At 41.9% G+C, this 20,098-nt stretch overlaps 1 protein-coding gene across 1 annotated transcript in view; it reads left to right on the top strand.

Moving 5' to 3' along the window:
• Window positions 1–20,098, top strand: part of LOC126176146 (uncharacterized) — a 36,163-nt gene that overhangs the window by 3,397 nt on the left and 12,668 nt on the right. The window contains exon 2 of the mRNA XM_049923287.1: window positions 19,703–20,014. Within this exon, the coding sequence (XP_049779244.1) occupies window positions 19,703–20,014 (312 nt within the window). The remainder of the gene's footprint in view (window positions 1–19,702; window positions 20,015–20,098) is intronic.

Below are 20,098 nucleotides of genomic sequence, written 5' to 3' on the forward strand. Positions count from 1 at the left end.
AAGTTCTAGCTACTTTATACAACACCACTTCTTAAACAAACGCGTTATGTAACATTTCAACAATACACAAAAACAACTGGATCGTTATATAGCCCAATCTCTACAGGTGAAACTATTGCAGCGCGCTTGGTGCCAAAAATTTCTACAAGTGTTACGTACATTGCTCCCTTCTAGAGCAGGATGTGGTTCAGATTAATTTTATTATCACTGTTTTAACTGAAATTACTTTTTCAGTGCAGTTTACATATTTTTTTCTGGAAATAATCATTCATAAAAATATTTTAGCACCTAATAATTAATAATGAAAGTTGCAGATATTGACCGTATAAAAAGCTTCCCTTCTTTGTATAATTGTTGACCGAATTATTGATAGTAAAATTAGAAAAGTTATAAATGAAAACAGAAATTTTGTTTACATGAAAATTAAAGTATGAAATGAAATGAGCGTTTGGCGTCATTGGCCGGGAGGCCCCTCGCGGGGCAGGTCCGGCCGCCTTGGCGCAGGTCTTATTGCATTCGGCGCCACATTGGGCGACCTGCACGCCGGATGGGGATGAAATGATGATGAACACAACACAACGCCCAGTCCCTGAGCGCAGAAAATCTCCGACCCAGCCGGGAATCGAACCCGGGCCCGGAGGACGACAATCCGTCACGCTGACCACTTTTTTTTTTTTTTTTTTATTGTATTTTACTAAAACATACATTTCAAGTATTCAACAGTACAATTAATGATTAAACCATTTGCAACATTAAAAAAAGAACCAGTTTTAAACTATTTATATGCTGAATATGTCTAATACAGTAATAATGGTAAAACAAACTTTAAAAGTGGTTACAGTATAACTTTGCTCAAGATAACTGAGATTATTCTAGGTGCAAACTATTGTCACCCAATCAGTGGGTTTGTCTTCAAAGTTGAATTCACTGTTTAATTTGTAAACTGTCCATTGAATAAAAAATAATAGCATATTTAATACCAGTTTTCTTGACTATGAACCAGTTTAAATACAATCCAATTAAACACATACAATAACACAAAAAAAAAATACAAAAAAAAAAGAAAAAGTTCCGGAAGCAAGGTTAAAGTAAATAATAATAAGGAACCAAGTGACTTATTTTTCTTTTGTTCGTTCTCGTTCAAGGTGTTGTAATGGTTTCACATATTTAACCAACACCCATTCTTTCAAAAATGATCTTCAGCATGTTGCCATAGTGCTTCTTGTGGTTGCGATACGTGCTGATTTTTGCATATTCACACTTCATGTAAACGCGGAATTCTATCTCGTTGTCCGACCCAAGTGTGTGGATGACATAACTAACATATTTTCCCATTAACCAGCTAATGGCGTTGGTTTTTAATTTCGGAAAGTATGTCATGTCCGGTCTCAGGAGGAGCGACGGCGTTATATATTGCGTAGAGGATCTGGTGAGAAAGGCGATTTGTTGCCTGATCCAATTCCAGTTATGCACATTGCCACCACAGGTGAATCTGTGGCTGAGTGTATCCACCAGATTGCATTTTCCACAAAGGTGTGTCTGGTTTAAACCGATCCCATATAATCTCTCGTTGGTGCTGATGACATTATTAACTGTTTTGTACCATGCGGAAATAGCGTCTGTAGATAGCCCGGCATAGTTGATGTTCCGCCATACAGCTTTCCAGTCACAATTTGGGAATTTCGTTTCAATTTTGTTTCTACCCTCATTTAACTTCCTTTCAAGTCTGATGTCGCGCGCTGTGATACGTGTGTTGCTTCTGATTTCGTCACTAATATAACTTGCTTCGAGGAAAAAGTTCCTCACATACTGCAGACGGGCATTAATCCTTCGCACATCAATCGGTGCTTGCAGGCTATGGGGTGTCACAGCCTCAAAGAGCTTTGCGGTTATACATTGTGGAAGTTCTCTGAGTATATGGAAGGTCCGTTTGAGGAACAGAGCAGACGCTTTATTGCGAATATCCACCAAACCGAGGCCCCCGTTTCTGACATCCAGTATAACCGTAGTCGCACCAACCCTGAATATGTCTCCTCTCCATAAATAATTGGTAACAGTGGACATGATCCCTTTCGCTACTAGTTTAGGGATTGGAAATACCTGCGCAGTGAAATACGCTTTAGACAAAACGCAGGAGTTGATGAATCTGACTTTTTGCACCAGGTCCATAGTTCGATGGATGTTCTCCATTACAGCACCATGAACTTTCCTCCTAGTTTCCGTCCAGTTAAAAGCAGCCATCCGCATCGGACATGCCATTAAGGTGATTCCCAAAGTTTTATGTTTGTTGTCTTGTTTTGCCCATGCCAGTCGAAGGTGATCTAGGCCCCGTAGATTCAATATTTGACTTTTGTTTTCATTTGCTGTCGCTCCCGACGCTAGACAATATCTTTGGATTTCTCTTTCCAGTGTAACTGTCTCTTCCTTATTCCTTATTACAACGCCCACGTCATCAGCATAAGCTCGTATGACAGTTTTCTCACCACTCAATGTTATGCCTGTTAATCTTGCGTGGACAGTGCGGAGGAAGGGCTCTAAAGATACTGAAAATAAAAACATTGATAAGGGACTGCCCTGTGGAACCCCTCGCCTTATCTGTATGGGTTTAGATGTTTGGCCATTGATTGCTATTTTCGCATTTACACCTGTTGCAATATTCCTTAGCATGTTCACAATCTGGGGGTGGAAATCCATTCTTGACAGCGTCGCAAAGAGGTATCTATGACTAACGCGGTCAAAAGCTTTGTTGAAATCTATAAAGATTAAAGCACATTTTATACTTGTCACTGAGGTAATTGCAATGACGTCTCTGTATGCAGATAGACTTTCGAATATCGTTCTGGTCGGAGAGCAAGATTGGTGATGACTCAATATTTTGTTGGAAAAGGCAGAGAGTCTTTTGTTGATAATACGCGAAATTATTTTGTAATCAGAATTTAGTAGCGAAAGAGGCCGAAAATTGTTTAAGTTGGTTTTGCCTTTAGTCTTAGGAATCAGTACTATTTTACTTTCCTTAAACTCTGCAGGGACCGTTTTTCCGTTCAGGACCTCATTTGCCATGGAAGTGATCTTATCCCCAATTATAGACCAGTAGCGGGCATAAAACTCCACAGGGAGGCCATCAAGTCCCGGAGATTTTTTGAGAGGTGAGTTACGCACTGCCTCATGCACTTCATCTTTAGTAATAGGTGACAGGATGTCAGCGTTGTCTGTTTCCGACAATTGTGGACCTAAAATAGTGAGAAAATCCGCGAGAGCTGCATCTTCCACTGTGGTAGGGGCATATAAGGTTTCGTAGTACCTGTGGACTTCGTCCAGTATTTCTTTCTGGCATGTGAGCTTTGTACCAGTATGCGTCTGGACTTCATCAATAAAAGTTTGACGTCTATTTTTAGCATGCCGCACCAAGTGATACAGAGAAGCTGTTTCATCTGCTATGACTGATGTGGCTTTCGATTTAATTTTTAGTCCCTCCATCTGTTGCCGTTTAATGCTTAATAACTTGGCTTTTATTTTTTTGATATCATTCAGACGAATTACGTCATCATGTGCCTGTTTATATAAGTCTCTTAAAACCTTATAATAAAACTCCATTGTATTCCTCAACTCCCTGTGCCTCGCTGCACTATACTGCATGACAACTTTCCGCAGCCTTGGTTTAGCCCTCCTTGTCCACCAGTCAATGACTGTTGGGTGCTTGTCTACTGTGCGGAGGCACATAGTCCACGCAAACCTTACTTCCTGTTCCAGTTCTTCGTCAGTTAAAACAGAGATATTTAAGTTCCATTGGCCTCTGAATCGACGGGTTGGCTGTACACTTAGATTAAAGCAAGTTAAAAGTGTACTGTGATCGCTAAAATACACTGGAATAGTCTCAACGTTTAATAAATAATTTTGCAAATTTGATGACACGTAAATTCTATCTAGTCTGCTGCGAGAGTGGCTGGTTATATACGTGAACCCGACTGACGTCGGGTGCTGAAGTTCCCACACATCCTTAAGGTGTAGATCACTTACTAACTTTTTTAACTGTGGCGAGTAGTTGAAGTTGGGTTGTTGATCTTTCTGGTTTAAAACACAGTTAAAGTCTCCACCTAGTATAAGAGAACACGGATTTTTCCTCAATAAATAAATCAGTTCATCTTGAAAAAACTTCGCACGATCCAATTTGTGGGAAGTTCCTGATGGGGCGTAAAGGTTAATCACTGTCACATCGAAAATTTTTATGCCTATTGCTCTTCCTGATTCTAGTCGTTCGATTTCAGTCACCGGAATGCCTTCCCTTATAAGAATGGCTGTACCGATATTGGCTTCCGTAGAAACATTAACAATTTCAAAAAAGCCTGGGATCCGAAATTCCGCTATCGCAACTTCTTGTAGCAACGCGATATCTGTTCCGGACTGGTACAAGAATTCTTTTAGTGCTGCCAATTTCAAGGGTGACTGTATTTTATTAATGTTAATAGTAGTAATGCTATAAGCTTGCAGCACAGACATACCGGAAGAAGCTATTTGAGATGAGGTTAGGTATGATTATAGCAGCAAACGTGCTTCCCTACAAGGCACGATCTTTACAAGCTGTGTGCCCATTACATGTACTAACTGCCTACAAAAATTTGCATTGCTTTTAAACAAATAGCTTGAGAAGAAAAGTATCCTGAAATCCTGACAACGCATTGCTATAAGTCACTGTGGCCATTCTCTTTCTCCTCGTCAGTGTTGGCCCTGATAACTTCATATTTAATATTCTTTTTCTTTATGTCTTTCTTCTCTGGTGTGACTTTCGCTTGATGACGCGTGACAGCAAGACCCGGTGTCTGTCGCAGCCGCCGGCGGTGGCTAAATGGGGCAACGGCCGTGGCTTGCGAGTCGTCAATGTTTGGCTCCGGCGTGGTGTCTGTTGTGTTGTTTTGCTGGCGAGGCGGTGATGCTTGTGTATTTCCTCCTTCGGCGCGGCGTTGCGCTTCGGAGTCAGCAGGTTCTTTACCTGGTACTTCCTCGTACGGTTTGCACTGTATGGGTTGTGCACTTGATGCGGTTATTTCAGCCGTGACCTCAGGCTCAGGGTCACATTTCCGTGAAAAATCACTATCCGCTGCGTCACTATCTGTTCGTGGCGGTGTAAGTCCTTGTGCGGAAGTGGGAGCCACATCGACCGTCATTCCATCTCCTTTTTCCACTTCTAACAGATCTTCAGGACTGGGCTTCGGCCTCCTGGCAACGGGTGTTTCACAGGAAGAGTCCTCATCAATATTTCTTTCAGTGTCCTCTAGAGGACGCTTTTTTGTGGGAATCTCGCTGTCACGGGACGGAATTTCAGCAGTTAATGCAGGTTTTAAAGACGGAAAGTCATTAACATTAAGTGCAACATTTTCAGAGGTAGTAACAGGATCCACGACCGCCGCCGGCTCTGTTGTATTACTGGCTGGCAACAAATCGTTGAGTGTCAATTTTCGGCGTTGCGTAAGGTTATTTGTTAGCACAAATACACGGCGAGGGCAGTCCTGACGGAGGTGACCAGACTCGTTACATACATGACATGTAGGGGTTTGCCCTGAGTACATAACATGCGCCTTGTGCCCATCAACAAATATGTGGGAGGGAATGTTTGCTTTCACTTCCATCTCCACGGAGCGAATGCCGTTAAAGCACTGCAGCTTGAAATGCGAAGCCCACCTTTCGTTGACTATTTGCCTGACAACCCCATACTTTGATAGGACATCTTTAATTTTCGAATTGTCTACTTCTATGGGAATATTCAAAACCCTAACATTCCTAATTACAGACTCGGAATTCCGGAGTTTGACAGTACTTTTAGTACCATCACGGTGTATAAATTCCGTTTCATAACCAAATTTTGCCAGAAAGCGGTCTACACTCGCGGAATCGTTAAACTTTACAAAAATGCAGTATTCATCAGAGTCCAGCTGCATGGTATGAACAGATTCAGAATGAAGGCCAATTACCTCGGTAATCCAGTCGTGTATTTCAAGTGCAGAGGGCTGTACTCTACGGGTGTACTTGTCGAAGGTGAAAATCACGGTGTTTTTTCTCACGGAGTTTGCCATGGTGTTCTGCAGCGAAGAAATCTCGGACAACGCCGAAATCCCAACGGCACTTCGTAGAAAGATGACACGAAAGAAGACCAAATGCGCAATTGATAACGGTTAATTCACGTGCAAAACGTCACAAAACACGAAAACACTGGCGTAAACACTGTACGTTCACGGGGCAAACTTGAGGAGCGTGCGACCGCTGCGGCAGCTAACGCCAGACTGTGCCACTCAGCTACTGGGGCGGACAATTAAAGTATAATAATATTAGTTTCACTGTAGACTGCTTTTTGACTCGTTTAAGTTAACAGTTATTCTTACTAACTTTCGCGGTTCAAAATCGATGTTGCTAAGCGGCTCGATACGAAAAATAAAATTATATCATTAGAAAAATGGTAGTTTGGTGATAAAGTAAATACAAAGTAATCTTTAGATGTTGCTTATAGAATTTACTTACAAAAGTTAACTCAAGTCAAGCCGAAATTTATACGCAATCAAACATTCAAGTTGAAGTATGAAAGTTATGAGGAAGCAAGATTCATTACAAATGCCGAAACGAAAGTACAATGTCTTGGTGTCTCGAACAAGCTGCACATTACAAACCTTTACTAATACTGCCACAAGGTGTCGCCGAGTGAGATATTTACAATCTTATAGAAAGTGACTGCATAACAAGATAATAGCGTTGATTTTTGAATCATCTGCAACTTAGATACACTGTGCAGGAAAGGTACCAAAGAAAAGCTATACATTGAAACTCTTTGGGGTCTAATGTTCCTTTGATTTATTCTCTGCCTCGTTGGAGTCACCTGTCTTTCAATTTTGCTGAAAAGTCATCAAATTAGTTCACAGCTGAGCGTGAGATGAACTTGTACTCATCATACAACGCTAGTGCTTCTTAAACTGTTAGAGTTTAGTGCTCCGGAAAAATGTGCTCACGCACATTATTCGTTATCAGACGAGAATTTTAAATATATCAGTATGAAAGAGACGACAAGCTGCGCCACCCTCGCATTCAGAAAAGATCTCATTCAGTCACCTTCTTCATCTGAAAATAGGCTCTATTATTGCTCCCAGTGCTTGCAACAAAATTTTTACGAATATATAAGCAGCAGTGAAACATATAGGGTAATTCCGTGATGATGTTAGAAAATTCAGGGACGGTGGAGAAGGGTAAACATATCAATATGAGGTAAGGGACCGTGAAACGATGGAATCGAAAACTACAAGGGAAAATTGTTGTGTCTCTGAAAGTTGGCAGCTTGTAATGCAAATTCTTTGCTTTCCATATTTGTACTGGAGGTAGTATGGGCCAAAATAAGAAAAAAAAATGTCGGTTAATCATGGCCTGTAAGGAGCATACCTCAAGATCTCACTTTTTTTACTGCGAAACACTTCTCTTGTACTGAACAAGTGATTATAGCTCTTAATGCACGCACTTTAGAGCTCTCGTTTAATGAACAATTTTTCTTATTTTTGTCTATATTACCTCAACCCAAAGTATGGAAAATAAAAAGTTTTCGTAGAGGATGACCGCTGTGAAAGCTGTACAAACGATTTTCGCTTATAATTCCATAATCGGTCGTTTCGATCCAGGGTCTGTTACCTCAAACTGGTAAATTTATTCCTCTCCGTCATTGCTAGAAGTTTGTTACGTCGTTACGGAATCATTCTGTATAGTTACCGAATACTCAATAATATATTAGTATTTCCAGGAACAGAATAACTTCTAATTAGAAAGAATCCATCTTCATTTGTCAGGACCAGTTAACAGTTCCTTGTCTTCTTGGTAGCTTGTCACTATACCTCTCCCTAAAGTGTGATATCTGTATGGGCAATATCTAGCAACATCTGACTATTAGCTTCTTCTTGATGAAATAAAATTAACTTCCTCAATTTAAGGAATTTATTTATATTTCAGCTGAAGTGTAAATGTGAAAAAGAGATAATGTCCATCACAATTATAGGCTTTGCAGATAACTCTAGTACGGTTTCAAGTAATGAAGGAGCTGGTTATTTTATTTCAGTGTCATATAAAGGTACACGTTCGCTTGAGACCACACGTCTTAATAACCTAAATATTGATAACCAAAAATAAAAATTTTGCTAATCAAAAAGCTGGAAAGTTTTGTAATTTGTCGCTATTGAAATTAAAAATACCTCACAAATAGGAAGAGCCAGGCAAGAAACGGTGTACTTCTCACAGACACAGGAGGAACTACGTTAATTCAATGCCTTGTAAATAAATTACTCATCTTATTATTGCGCATTTTGACTTAACCGAACAGCTGGTATACCACCTTATCTCCTACAAACAACACTGGTGAATACTGAATTATTTTTTTCAGAGGGCACGTCAAGCACAGCATTGTTAACAGTTTGCTTGTCTATGTGAATACGCATTCTTTCTGTTGGAATAATTTGAATTTTACAGACATCAAATAATTCTGGTGACCAGTTAGTGCGCAGCCGTTCTGCAGCGTGGAGATTCAGTCTCTTTGAATTAAATGTCCCTCGACAACTTGGTTAATACCGTTGCTGCAACATACTGAATCTTTTAAGAGCATTGGTAACAATAAAACAAATTACATTTAGCCTCGAATTCGATGTATATGTTGTATGTAAGTTAAGATCTCGGCTATACCGATTTTCCCGCCGCAAGATTGCCACTGTTGAACTGGGGAAGAGGAGCGAATGAGAAATTGGGTATTTGTGGACATAGCTGAAGTATATTCGAGTTGCGAATCCAGAAACTACTGCTCGTCAAAAGCAAATAGCCAGATTCGGGGCTGTGTACGACGTATGGTTATGTCACGTATGCAGCGAAATTCAACTTGACCAGGCTCTTAAACTTGTATCCTAGTGTAATATCTCAAATACTCACTGAATACATAAACGCACTACTTGAAATATCTGTTTGCAATACTGCGCTGAATAATTAAAGATACGATACTGACCTTGCGGAAATTGTTAGTAATATATAATTACCTGTTATTATGTGCATTGTACCTTTATCTGAGTACCCGTCAGTCAATTTATTTTCTTTCTTTCTCTGTTCAGAGGCTACTAACAGAACTTAGAATATTTAATGTATGACAAAATGATATAGTAGTGGCGTTCCATTGACCTATGTATGAAGGGACTTCAAATGTGTCGCAGGCCAGCTAACGTTTACTGAATGCTACACTACACTTTAAACTGGCAACGATAGATGACATTTACTTTTAATATAGTCGCAAGTCGCTGTTCTACTAACCGTTCATTTCCTCGAAGTTTGAAATCCGCTGATTTGTCATAACGTCATTTGGTAACCGCCATGTGGAATTCCACATCGATGGAAAATCTTTTTCACCACAGATCTTTTTTATTTCTTGGAGATTCTGTTGTCGATGTCGGTGTTCTTCTTCCGGGTCAGCATCACCCACCTCTGTGCTGCCTTGGTCAATTTGTTGTCACCATCTCACTACGGATAGACGCAACATTGCATTTGGTCCATACACTGCTGGAATGTCGCGGTGAATCAATGAGCAATTCAGACGCTCTGCCCACAAGAATCGTAGTGTCCCATCTGCTTCAACCTTAAAGTACGTTTCCAGTTGCCACGCCATTTAGCTCCCATACCGTAACGCACACGTCATCCATACGGCAGGAGAACTGTGTCTACAGGAAACCTGGAACATGTGCTCCCTTCTGATAACGCGCCACTCCTGTATTCTGCACACTGCATATACCAGTGTATAATTAATGTAGAGTAATAAAATTTCGTGAACGCATTTCTTTAGGTAACATGTTTAACAGATTAACACTGCAAGATTACTGATTAATATAAGCGCGAGGTAAACGATTACAAATGAGAAATGCTGGTACGTTAGCAACCAATGTAACCGGCAAAATGTTGAATGCAAGCGTGAAAACGTGCATGTATTGTATTGTACAGATAATTTCTGGGATGGGGTTCCATGCCTGTTGCACAGGGACAGTTAATGCTGTTTGTGGTTGACGCTGGAGTTGTCGTCCGATGATGTCCCATATGTGTTCGACTGGACACAGATCTTGAGATCCAGCAGGTCAAGTCAACACGTCGACACTATGTAGAGCGTGTTGAAAAACATCATCTACAATACTGTTCATGAATGGCAGCCCAACAGTTCGAATCACCAAACCGACGTACAAACCACTACAGTGATCCTGCTGTCACATGACATCGCAACCCAGACCATAGCCGGCCGTTGTGGCCGAGCGGTTCTAGGCGCTTCAGTCCGGAACCGCACTGCTGCTACGGTCGCAGGTTCGAATCCTGCCTCTGGCATGGATGTGTGTGATGTCCTTAGGTTAGTTAGGCTTAGGTAGCTCTAAGTCTAGGGGACTGATGACCTCAGTTGTTAAGTCCCATAGTGCTCAGAGCCATTTGAACCATTTTAACCCAGACCATAACTCCTGGTGTAGATACAGTGTGTCCAGCACGCAGACACATTGGTCTCAGGCCCTCAACTGGCCTCCGTCTAACCAACACACAGCCATCACTGTCATACAGGCAGATCCAGCTTTCATCAGAAAATACAATGGACCTCAGCCCTACACTCCAGTGAGCTCTCGCTTGACACCACTAAAGTAACCAGTGACGGTGGTTTGGGGTCAGTGGAATGCACGTTACAAAGGGTCTAGCTCGGAGCTATCCTTTATGGAATCGATTTGTACATCCTTGCCAAGTCTTCCTGCAGTATTGCAAAAGGAACATCCAGCTGCTCGTAGCCCTTTAACACAATCTCGTTCAGACTCCATGGTGCCTTGATGAAGGTGTCTATGTCACTTTCAACACAGTCTAGATTAACATCAACTCAGAAAGTCCATTTTCAAAGGTAACTAACGCTCACTACCTTTTTGGAGTGTCTTTAAAGCAAACGAGTAGCAAGTTACTACCGCCACTGTAATGAGACTGGCCCGAAATTTGAACATCATCTTCCAGATGTAGAAACACGCCTTTCAACTTTCTTTTATGTCGCACAAAGCCTTCTTAGTACTGTGATTTTTTCCGTCAACACATAAGAACGGGAAACTATGAACGAAGTGTTCGGATTAAAAAGGATGTAACACAGAGTTGCATTTTTTGCCATCTCTATTCAGTCCAATCGAAGACACAATGACTGACACAAAAGTTAACATTTGGAAAACTAAAATTCAGGGTGAAAGAGTATCAGTGATTAGATTTGGTGATGACATTGCTGTTTTGTGTGAAAGTAAAGATAAATTACAGGACCAGTTGAACAGAATGGTCTAATGAGAACAGAACGAGGACTGATGGTAAACAGAAGAAAGACGAAAATAATGAGGAGCAGCAGAAGTGAGATTAATGACAAACTTGAGAGGAATTCGATGAAACACGAAAGTAACGAGAAGTAGCTGAAATGAGAACAGCGAAAAACCTAACGTCAAAATTGCTAGCCAAGAATCAATGACGTGAAGAGATTCTTCTACTTTGGAATCGAAATGATAAATGACGGATGAAACAAGGAGGACATGAAAACAGACTAGCACAGGCAAACAGGGAATCCCTAGCCAAGAGAAGTCTGTTAGTTTCAAATATCTAATTTAATTAGAAGAAGAAATTTCTGACAATAGTCAGTGACCAGGTTTTTCACAGAATCGATGAGCAAACGTACATATGGAGGATACTGATAAGAAAAGGGGACAGGATGATAGGATATTTGTTAAGACATCAGGTGTAGCTTCCATGGTTCTACAGATAGCCGTACAGGTAAAAACTGTAGGGAGAGACAGAGGTTGGAATATATCCAGCAACTAATTGAGGATACATGGCGCAAGTGCTTCTTACTCTGAAATGAAAAGATTGGCTCAGTATAGAAAATACTGGCGAATAACATCAATCCACTCAGAGGACTAATGACCATATATAAAACAAAAACAAAAAGTAAAATTTGTAGCAATATAGTGGATAAGTATAGGTGGAAACCATAATGCATACATAAACCAGAAATACATTATTAATTACCATTTGGTGTCAAATGTCAAATGGCTGCTCAGAGGCATAATCTTACGTTAAAGGTTTAGCACAACTGTTACTGTTAGAAATTGTGAAGATGTATTGAAACAGTTTCAAGAGAGAACACGAAGCATAAATACCCAGACTACATTCAAGTAGTACTTGAGAATGAGAGCTCAGAATGACTTGAAACAAACTTTAAACATAATTTCAAATCCCTTCTAACATTTCCTCGCTGACGCACTACGCAAAACAGTGGAGAGACAAACGTTTATTGCTTACGTATTCTCACTCTCCGTACTGTGAAACTTCTATGTCAGGCATAACATTTTAGTTTATTAATTCTTTATTACTACTTAATGCGCGACATATGTTGCAGATGGTATTCGCACATTCCACTGCATTAACCGGCAAAATTAAATTATTTTACGACACATAATTCGGGAGATATGACGTCATAAGGTTTGACATGCAAGGAAAACTAGTTTTTTTTCTTGAAGAGGAGGACGAAGTACACCAACAACAGTCATTCAGTGTTAGATAATGAAAGCACTTAGCGAATTCTAACAGAATTTAAACATAACTTCAAATCTTCTCTAACTTCTTCTCGATTACTTTCATAAAGTAAAATATTTTAGACACTGACTTATTTGTAAAGCAACAACTAGTTTCAAGATATTTCATCAATTGGAGGTAGATTCTTGAAGGAATCGGGGGTTTACTGTTATTCTGGCTGATTCTCAGTTGAAACCATTTTATTTGTGGCGATCTGGCAGTGGTACATTTACATCTACACGATTACTCTGCAATTCACATTTAAGTGCTTGTCAGAGGGTTCATCGAACCACAATCATACTATCTCTCTACCATTCCACTCCCGAACAGCGCGCGGGAAAAACGAACACCTAAACCTTTCTGTTCGAGCTCTGATTTCTCTTACTTAATTTTGATGATCATTCCTACCTAGTTATACTGGTTGTAAATCGTGTGGCGTGTACTGTAATGGTGCCTGAAGTAGAATGCTATTAGAAATATTTTATTAGGACACCTACATAACCAGAATAATGCCCTCCTTCACTGAAATTATGAATTATAAATCTGTCTTGTGATTTTTGTCCCTTAAATGGCAACAGAATATTTCGTGATCCACAAATGTTAAGTTTGTTTCGTTTTCAGTACGGAGTTTCCAAGCACATACAACTTTATTGCCTAAACGCTACCGCTACGATCGCAGGTTCGAATCCTGCCTCGGGCGTGGATGTGTGTGATGTCCTTAGGTTAGTTAGGTTTAAGTAGTTCTAAGTTCTAGGGGATTGATGACCTCAGAAGTTAAGTCCTATAGTGCTCAGAGCCATTTTGAACCTTAAACCGTAGTCTGGCTGCTTGTACATGTTTTTGTATATGTGTTTCAGATTTGCAATTAATATTTCTGAAATCAAGGCACTTAATGTCGCATCTCCATTACGCGTATTGATGTCGTTGAATGGCGACATGAATGTTGATAGGCAATGCATCATTTCAGAGGCTAAGTAAATGTATTTAGCGTTACACTGATAAGTAAGGCCCCTGCACACATTAATATCACTTTCTACTTAATTAGTACTTCTCTAGAGCAATCAAAATTTTTACCATCACTAGAAGCATGACCGGCCACTGTGGCCGAGCGGTTCTAGGCGCTTCAGTCCGGAACAGCGCGGCCGCTACGGTTGCAGTTTAGAATCCTGCCTGGGGCGTGGATGTTTGTCATCTCCTTAGGTTAGCTAGGTTTAAGTAGTTCTACGTCTAGGGAACTGATGACCTGAGTTGTTAAGTCTCATAGTGCTCAAAGTCATTTTTTAGCAGTGGCGTGTCTGTGCAAACAATGCCAACTACAAAAAAGTTGAGTCGTCAGTGTTTATGACACTTAACTTTAAGAATTACACATGCTTCAGTAGTATAGTAATGTAGCACAAATAGTGAGTTTAAAATTAGTTGTGACTTTTGACAGTTCAGTGCAGAGCGAGTGGAGGGGAGCGTAGTTGCCAGCGTGTGCTGGGTGCGCCAGCAGGTAGCCACAGTACAATGGCAGGCTCGCTTGACTGCGTGCTACGATCTTTCTCAAATGCTCTTTCAAGTAACCAGTCGGTAACAAACTCTCATTCTCGCACATCTTAAAGTTTAATAATAGTCAGCTTCATAATGAAAAGCCTAACATTCCGTTAATGGCCACAGTTATTGTGATATTCCATTAATAGGTAACTACTGCTAGGAATTCTTAGTTTGCAGTGAAAAATAGGTGTCACTATGAATTCGTGTTTGGTGCGTGGAGGTTACATGTTTCTATGTATTAAATGAAGAAAATATACTGAAACATTCTTTAGACTTGGAGCGAGAAAATGGACTGTATATAAAGTGCTCCGTCACAAACTCGTAATCAGTGAAAAAAAGAAAAAGAAATAGAATGAAACATTCAGAAATTCTTCTCATATCTCATAAATGGTGTGAAATACCGAAACAAGATTTTGGCAAATGATAGCGCGCAAAGACGAGTGCGTTTTGCTATGTGATTAATATGCAAGACTTCCACATCTACTGCGATATTCAAGCGACTACAGATTTTTGAATGAAATAACGTAATTATTAAGAGCAGTCATTAGCTGGTAAAACGAGAACTTCTGTGGGTTTTGTAACAATATAAGTGAAGATGTTACGCGTTTATTTTTATACCGATAACTATTAAACTGACAGGCACTCAGTTGCAAGTTTAATAATACGCTATTTCAGGATTCTGTCGCAATTTCAACTGCATTAGAATATTAGTTAGATGAATTTTTGTAAACTCTGCTATGTTTCGACAAAAGAAGCCGATTTTAACATGGCGACAACAGAAGCCACGTATTCCTCAAAACTTGTCAAATTCCTTTATGGATCACTCTCTCCTCAGCCGTGTCCTTGGTATTGCTGACAACTCAAAACCAGTCCTGTCGTGCAAATTTTGCAGTGGCTTCTTTTGCCAGCGTTCCAACCACAGTGAGCGTAAACGTCTTTCTGTTTTCTGCCTCATTACTTTTCACCTAGGCCGATATATTCTCAGTCCCATTTAAATGAGCACGATACGGAGGAAGCCTGATTAAACTATGCCTTTTACCGTCAGTCTGTACGTCGACCTGGTAGCGTGAAGTTTTGGCTTGTACAGTAGTACAAGTTTCATTAACTTCACATTATGCATGCTAGGTTCAATTACACCTCGTAGAGCATTTCCTTGTTCCCAGAACAAAAGATATGCTTTCCGCCACTGCATTGTTGGAGCTTTATGCATCATAACAGAGTGGTACAGCGTTTTGTACATTACTATTGTCGAATTCCGAGGAATGTTTTGCAGCAGAACGTTATCCTCCCATCCCGCTAACATGTTCTCGGATGACAATTTCATTGCAAATCATGTATCCAGATGCACTGCACTGTTGTTATTAATGTAATGCCAACACGAAACACTCCTTCGCAAACCTGACAGTACAGAACACTTTAACACCAGAAAATTCGACTTTTAACGAGAGATTACGGACATTGATTCATATAATGCGTGACATCACGTAGTACTGTTTACTCATGGTGTGGCAACAGGGGTACTTTACCAGCAGAACCGCTGGCGCGATGATAGGACAAGCTGGCTCGCCATTGGTGTTACACGGGCAACGGCGTCACCACGCCCTCCGGTCAGCCAAATGTCAAAACTCGCAAATAATTTTAAACGCGCTTTAAGTTAAACCTTCAGGCAAACTTAAACCATGACTCGAATCTGAAATATTGCCTTTAACAGACGAAACTTTTACCGATAGAGATATCTAGGCACATCTCACGACCCGTCTTTACAGCTTCACTTCACCAGTAGTTCTAATCTACCTTCTAAACTACTCAGAACTTTTCCCGCATACCTTGCGAGACCAGGAACAATATAAGAAAGGATATTGCTCCCAGAATGTGAATTTCACTCAGTGATGACACGAGGACTGTTTTAAATCCCCTACGCTGTGACTAAGCCATTTCTCAGTACTGCCCTTTCTAGTCCATCTAAACATACAGGAGGACTGTGAGGAATGGTGGTACGAGAGAAGTACAGGTGGAAGTAAAGTTGTGGTGGTGAGTCGTTAGTCATTCCGGCAAAAACACTGACTGCGGAAGATTATATTATGGTATCGAGTCTCTGTGTGGCACACAGTTTTTATTTCCGGCCGTTGCAAAACATTGAACACTCCACTGTAGAATGAAAAATTGATTATAATGCCCCATTTATTAAATTTGACTGCGTCTCTTGTCGTTGTTCTGTACGGTGGACTTACAGAGTAGCCCGCATCTCGTGGTCGTGCGGTAGCGTTCTCGCTTCCCACGCCCGGGTTCCCGGGTTCGATTCCCGGCGGGGTCAGGGATTTTCTCTGCCTCGTGATGCCTGGGTGTTGTGTGCTGTCGTTAGGTTTAAGTAGTTCTAAGTTCTAGGGGACTGATGACCATAGATGTTAAGTCCCATAGTGCTCAGAGCCATTTTTTTCTTACAGAGTAAAACTCAAGTGTAATGAGGCAGAGTCCTCTTTTTGATCAGCTGTCTATTTCGTGTGACGGTATAGTTTTAAAATAATTCAACAGAACTTTCACAGAGTTTACAGATCCCTAAAACCAAAACCCTTATAGGATAACTCTGTTGTGATTTATAATAAATATCTCGTCACGAAAACATTACTTTTATGCTTCTAGGGTGGCACTAGTGAGGTCACAGACAATAGCAAGGCTATGTGAGGACAGAAGCAGCAACCACACACACATAGATAAACTGCATACGTCCTGCTAGCGATCGACTTTATTCTGTAATCACACAAATACGCTTACGCATGCAGTTGGCTTTGATACTTTTTTGTCCTAGAATTAGTGTAAAAATAGTAGCCATGCCCCGGTTTTGAGGAATGTTTCCCTTGGTTTGAAGGCAAATCCTCTCCAAAATCTTCCCAACTGTGGCACCCTCCACCTCATTAACAAAAATGTGGTTCAAATGGCTCTGAGCACTATGGGACTCAACTTCTGAGGTCATCACTCCCCTAGAACTTAGAACTACTTAAACCTAACTAACCTAAGGACATCACACACAGCCATGCCCGGGGCAGGATTCGAACCTGCGACCATAGGGGTCACGCGGTTCCAGACTGTAGCGCCTAGAACCGCACGGCCACTCCGGCCTGCACCTCATTAACAGCCCGACTGGTGTTTCGATGGAAAGTACAGGGTGTTTCAAAAATGACCGGTATATTTGAAACGGCAATAAAAACTAAACAAGCAGCGATAGAAATACACCGTGTGTTGCAATATGCTTGGGACAACAGTACATTTTCAGGCGGACAAACTTTCGAAATTACAGTAGTTACAATTTTCAACAATAGATGGCACTGCAAGTGATGTGAAAGATATAGAAGACAACGCAGTCTGTGGGTGCGCCATTCTGTACGTCGTCTTTCTGCTGTAAGCGTGTGCTGTTCACAACGTGCAAGTGTGCTGTGGACAACATGGTTTATTCCTTAGAACAGAGGATTTTTCTGGTGTTGGAATTCCACCGCCTAGAACACAGTGTTGTTACAACAAGACGAAGTTTTCAACGGAGGTTTAATGTAACCAAAGGACCGAAAAGCGATACAATAAAGGATCTGTTTGAAAAATTTCAACGGACTGGGAACGTGACGGATGAACGTGCTGGAAAGGTAGGGCGACCGCGTACGGCAACCACAGAGGGCAACGCGTAGCTAGTGCAGCAGGTGATCCAACAGCGGCCTCGGGTTTCCGTTCGCCGTGTTGCAGCTGCGGTCCAAATGACGCCAACGTCCACGTATCGTCTCATGCGCCAGAGTTTACACCTCTATCCATACAAAATTCAAACGCGGCAACCCCTCAGCGCCACTACCATTGCTGCACGAGAGACATTCGCTAACGATATAGTGCACAGGATTGATGATGGCGATATGCATGTGGGCAGCATTTGGTTTACTGACGAAGCTTATTTTTACCTGGGCGGCTTCGTCAATAAACAGAACTGGCGCATATGGGGAACCGAAAAGCCCCATGTTGCAGTCCCATCGTCCCTGCATCCTCAAAAAGTACTGGTCTGGGCCGCCATTTCTTCCAAAGGAATCATTGGCCCATTTTTAAGATCCGAAACGATTACTGCATCACGCTATCTGGACATTCTTCGTGAATTTGTGGCGGTACAAACTGCCTTAGACGACACTGCGAACACCTCGTGGTTTATGCAAGATGGTGCCCGGCCACATCGCACTGCCGACGTCTTTAATTTCCTGAATGAATATTTCGATGATCGTGTGATTGCTTTGGGCTATCCGAAACATACAGGAGGCGGCGTGGATTGGCCTCCCTATTCGCCAGACATGAACCCCTGTGACTTCTTTCTGTGGGGACACTTGAAAGACCAGGTGTACCGCCAGAATCCAGAAACAATTGAACTGCTGAAGCAGTACATCTCATCTGCATGTGAAGCCATTCCGCCAGACACGTTGTCAAAGGTTTCGGGTAATTTCATTCAGAGACTACGCCATATTATTGCTACGCATGGTGGCTATGTGGAAAATATCGTACTATAGAGTTTCCCAGACCGCAGCGCCTTCTGTTGTTGAAAATTGTAACTACTGTAATTTTGAAAGTTTGTCTGCCTGAAAATGTACTGTTGTCCCAAGCATATTGCAACAAACGGTGTATTTCTATCGCTGCTCGTTTAGTTTTTATTGCCGTTTCAAATATACCAGTCATTTTTGAAACACCCTGTATTTACCACGGGTCATAAGAAAAACATCCCACTCTACCTAGAGAATAAAAGAATTAATAAAAAAATAAAACAGATTACAACGGCCCTACACCTCTCCCTACCTCCCTTCTCCCCCCCAGTCCTTTTGTATTCCCCTCCTCTGCCTACCCCCCTCCCTGTCGCGTCTGCCCCCCACCCCTCTTATGGGTCCTCATCCTCCATCAGCTCCTTTCCCGGTTCCCCCCCCCCCCTTCGCTTTTACTCTCCTTTCCACCCCTTTTTGTTTTCCCATCTCCTGTCCAGTTTCCCCCCACCTGCTCTCGACTGTGGTGTCACCGTTGCCGACTTTTTCGTGCTGTGTTCTAGTGACTATTCAGTGTTGCGAACAGAAACCATGCTGTCGCTGGGTGTGCATTTTATATACTTTGCGAACAGAATCCAGACTGTCGCCGTGTTTATTTTAATTGTCTATTGTTTTCCCTGTCTGCTCCGTATGTATTTTTATTCGCTTCATCATCCCTCTATTGCTTGTTTTAATTTCCCCGTTTTCTTTTCACCTTGTTACTCACTAAGTCCCCGATTTTATCGCCTGTTTTTTATTATTATTTCTTCTCCTGCTCTTTGTCAGAAAATCTGTAGGCTGCAGAGCGGCGTCCTAAGCTGCTGCCAGCCCGCCCCCTTCGGGGGGAATTGAAATTCAATAAAGGAAAAAAAAAATACAACGGCCAAGCAGTTGTCATTGTGACTAAGTGGCACCTCGAAAATGCATTGCCCTTTACAAACGTCTGGAACCCGTCGAATCACTGCGGGAAACTGTGTCTATAATGTTTCCTAACAAATGGATTGAGGAGAGTGGTGTGTCGGTGTATGCAGGTGGTGTCGGAATGCAGCCGCCACTCCGACCTATGGCTGTGCCTCAAGCTGAAGGCGCTGTGGACGCTGGAGCGCGCGAGGACCTCGGCAGGCCCGCTGCCGCTCACCAGCTACCTGTCGCTGGCTCCGGACCCGGCGGACGCAGAAACCGAGGCCTCAGACGCGCCGCCGCCTCCAGACACCGAGGCTCAGCTGGAGGAGCAGCTACCGCGGGATCTAGACCAGAAGCAGGCGCGGGTCGACGCCCTGCTGGTGCAGAGCGCTGACCGCCTGTTGCGATCGCGCGCCCTGCAGATCACTCTACCGGCGAGCGTCTTTGAAGGTACGCCCCTGCTTTCACCAGAATCCCTTTTCCATACAATCCGTAGCTGCGGAGTGCTTTGCATCCTATCCGAA

The sequence above is a fragment of the Schistocerca cancellata genome, chromosome 3, assembly GCF_023864275.1.
Source record: "Schistocerca cancellata isolate TAMUIC-IGC-003103 chromosome 3, iqSchCanc2.1, whole genome shotgun sequence".
Taxonomy (NCBI): Eukaryota; Metazoa; Arthropoda; class Insecta; order Orthoptera; family Acrididae; genus Schistocerca; species Schistocerca cancellata.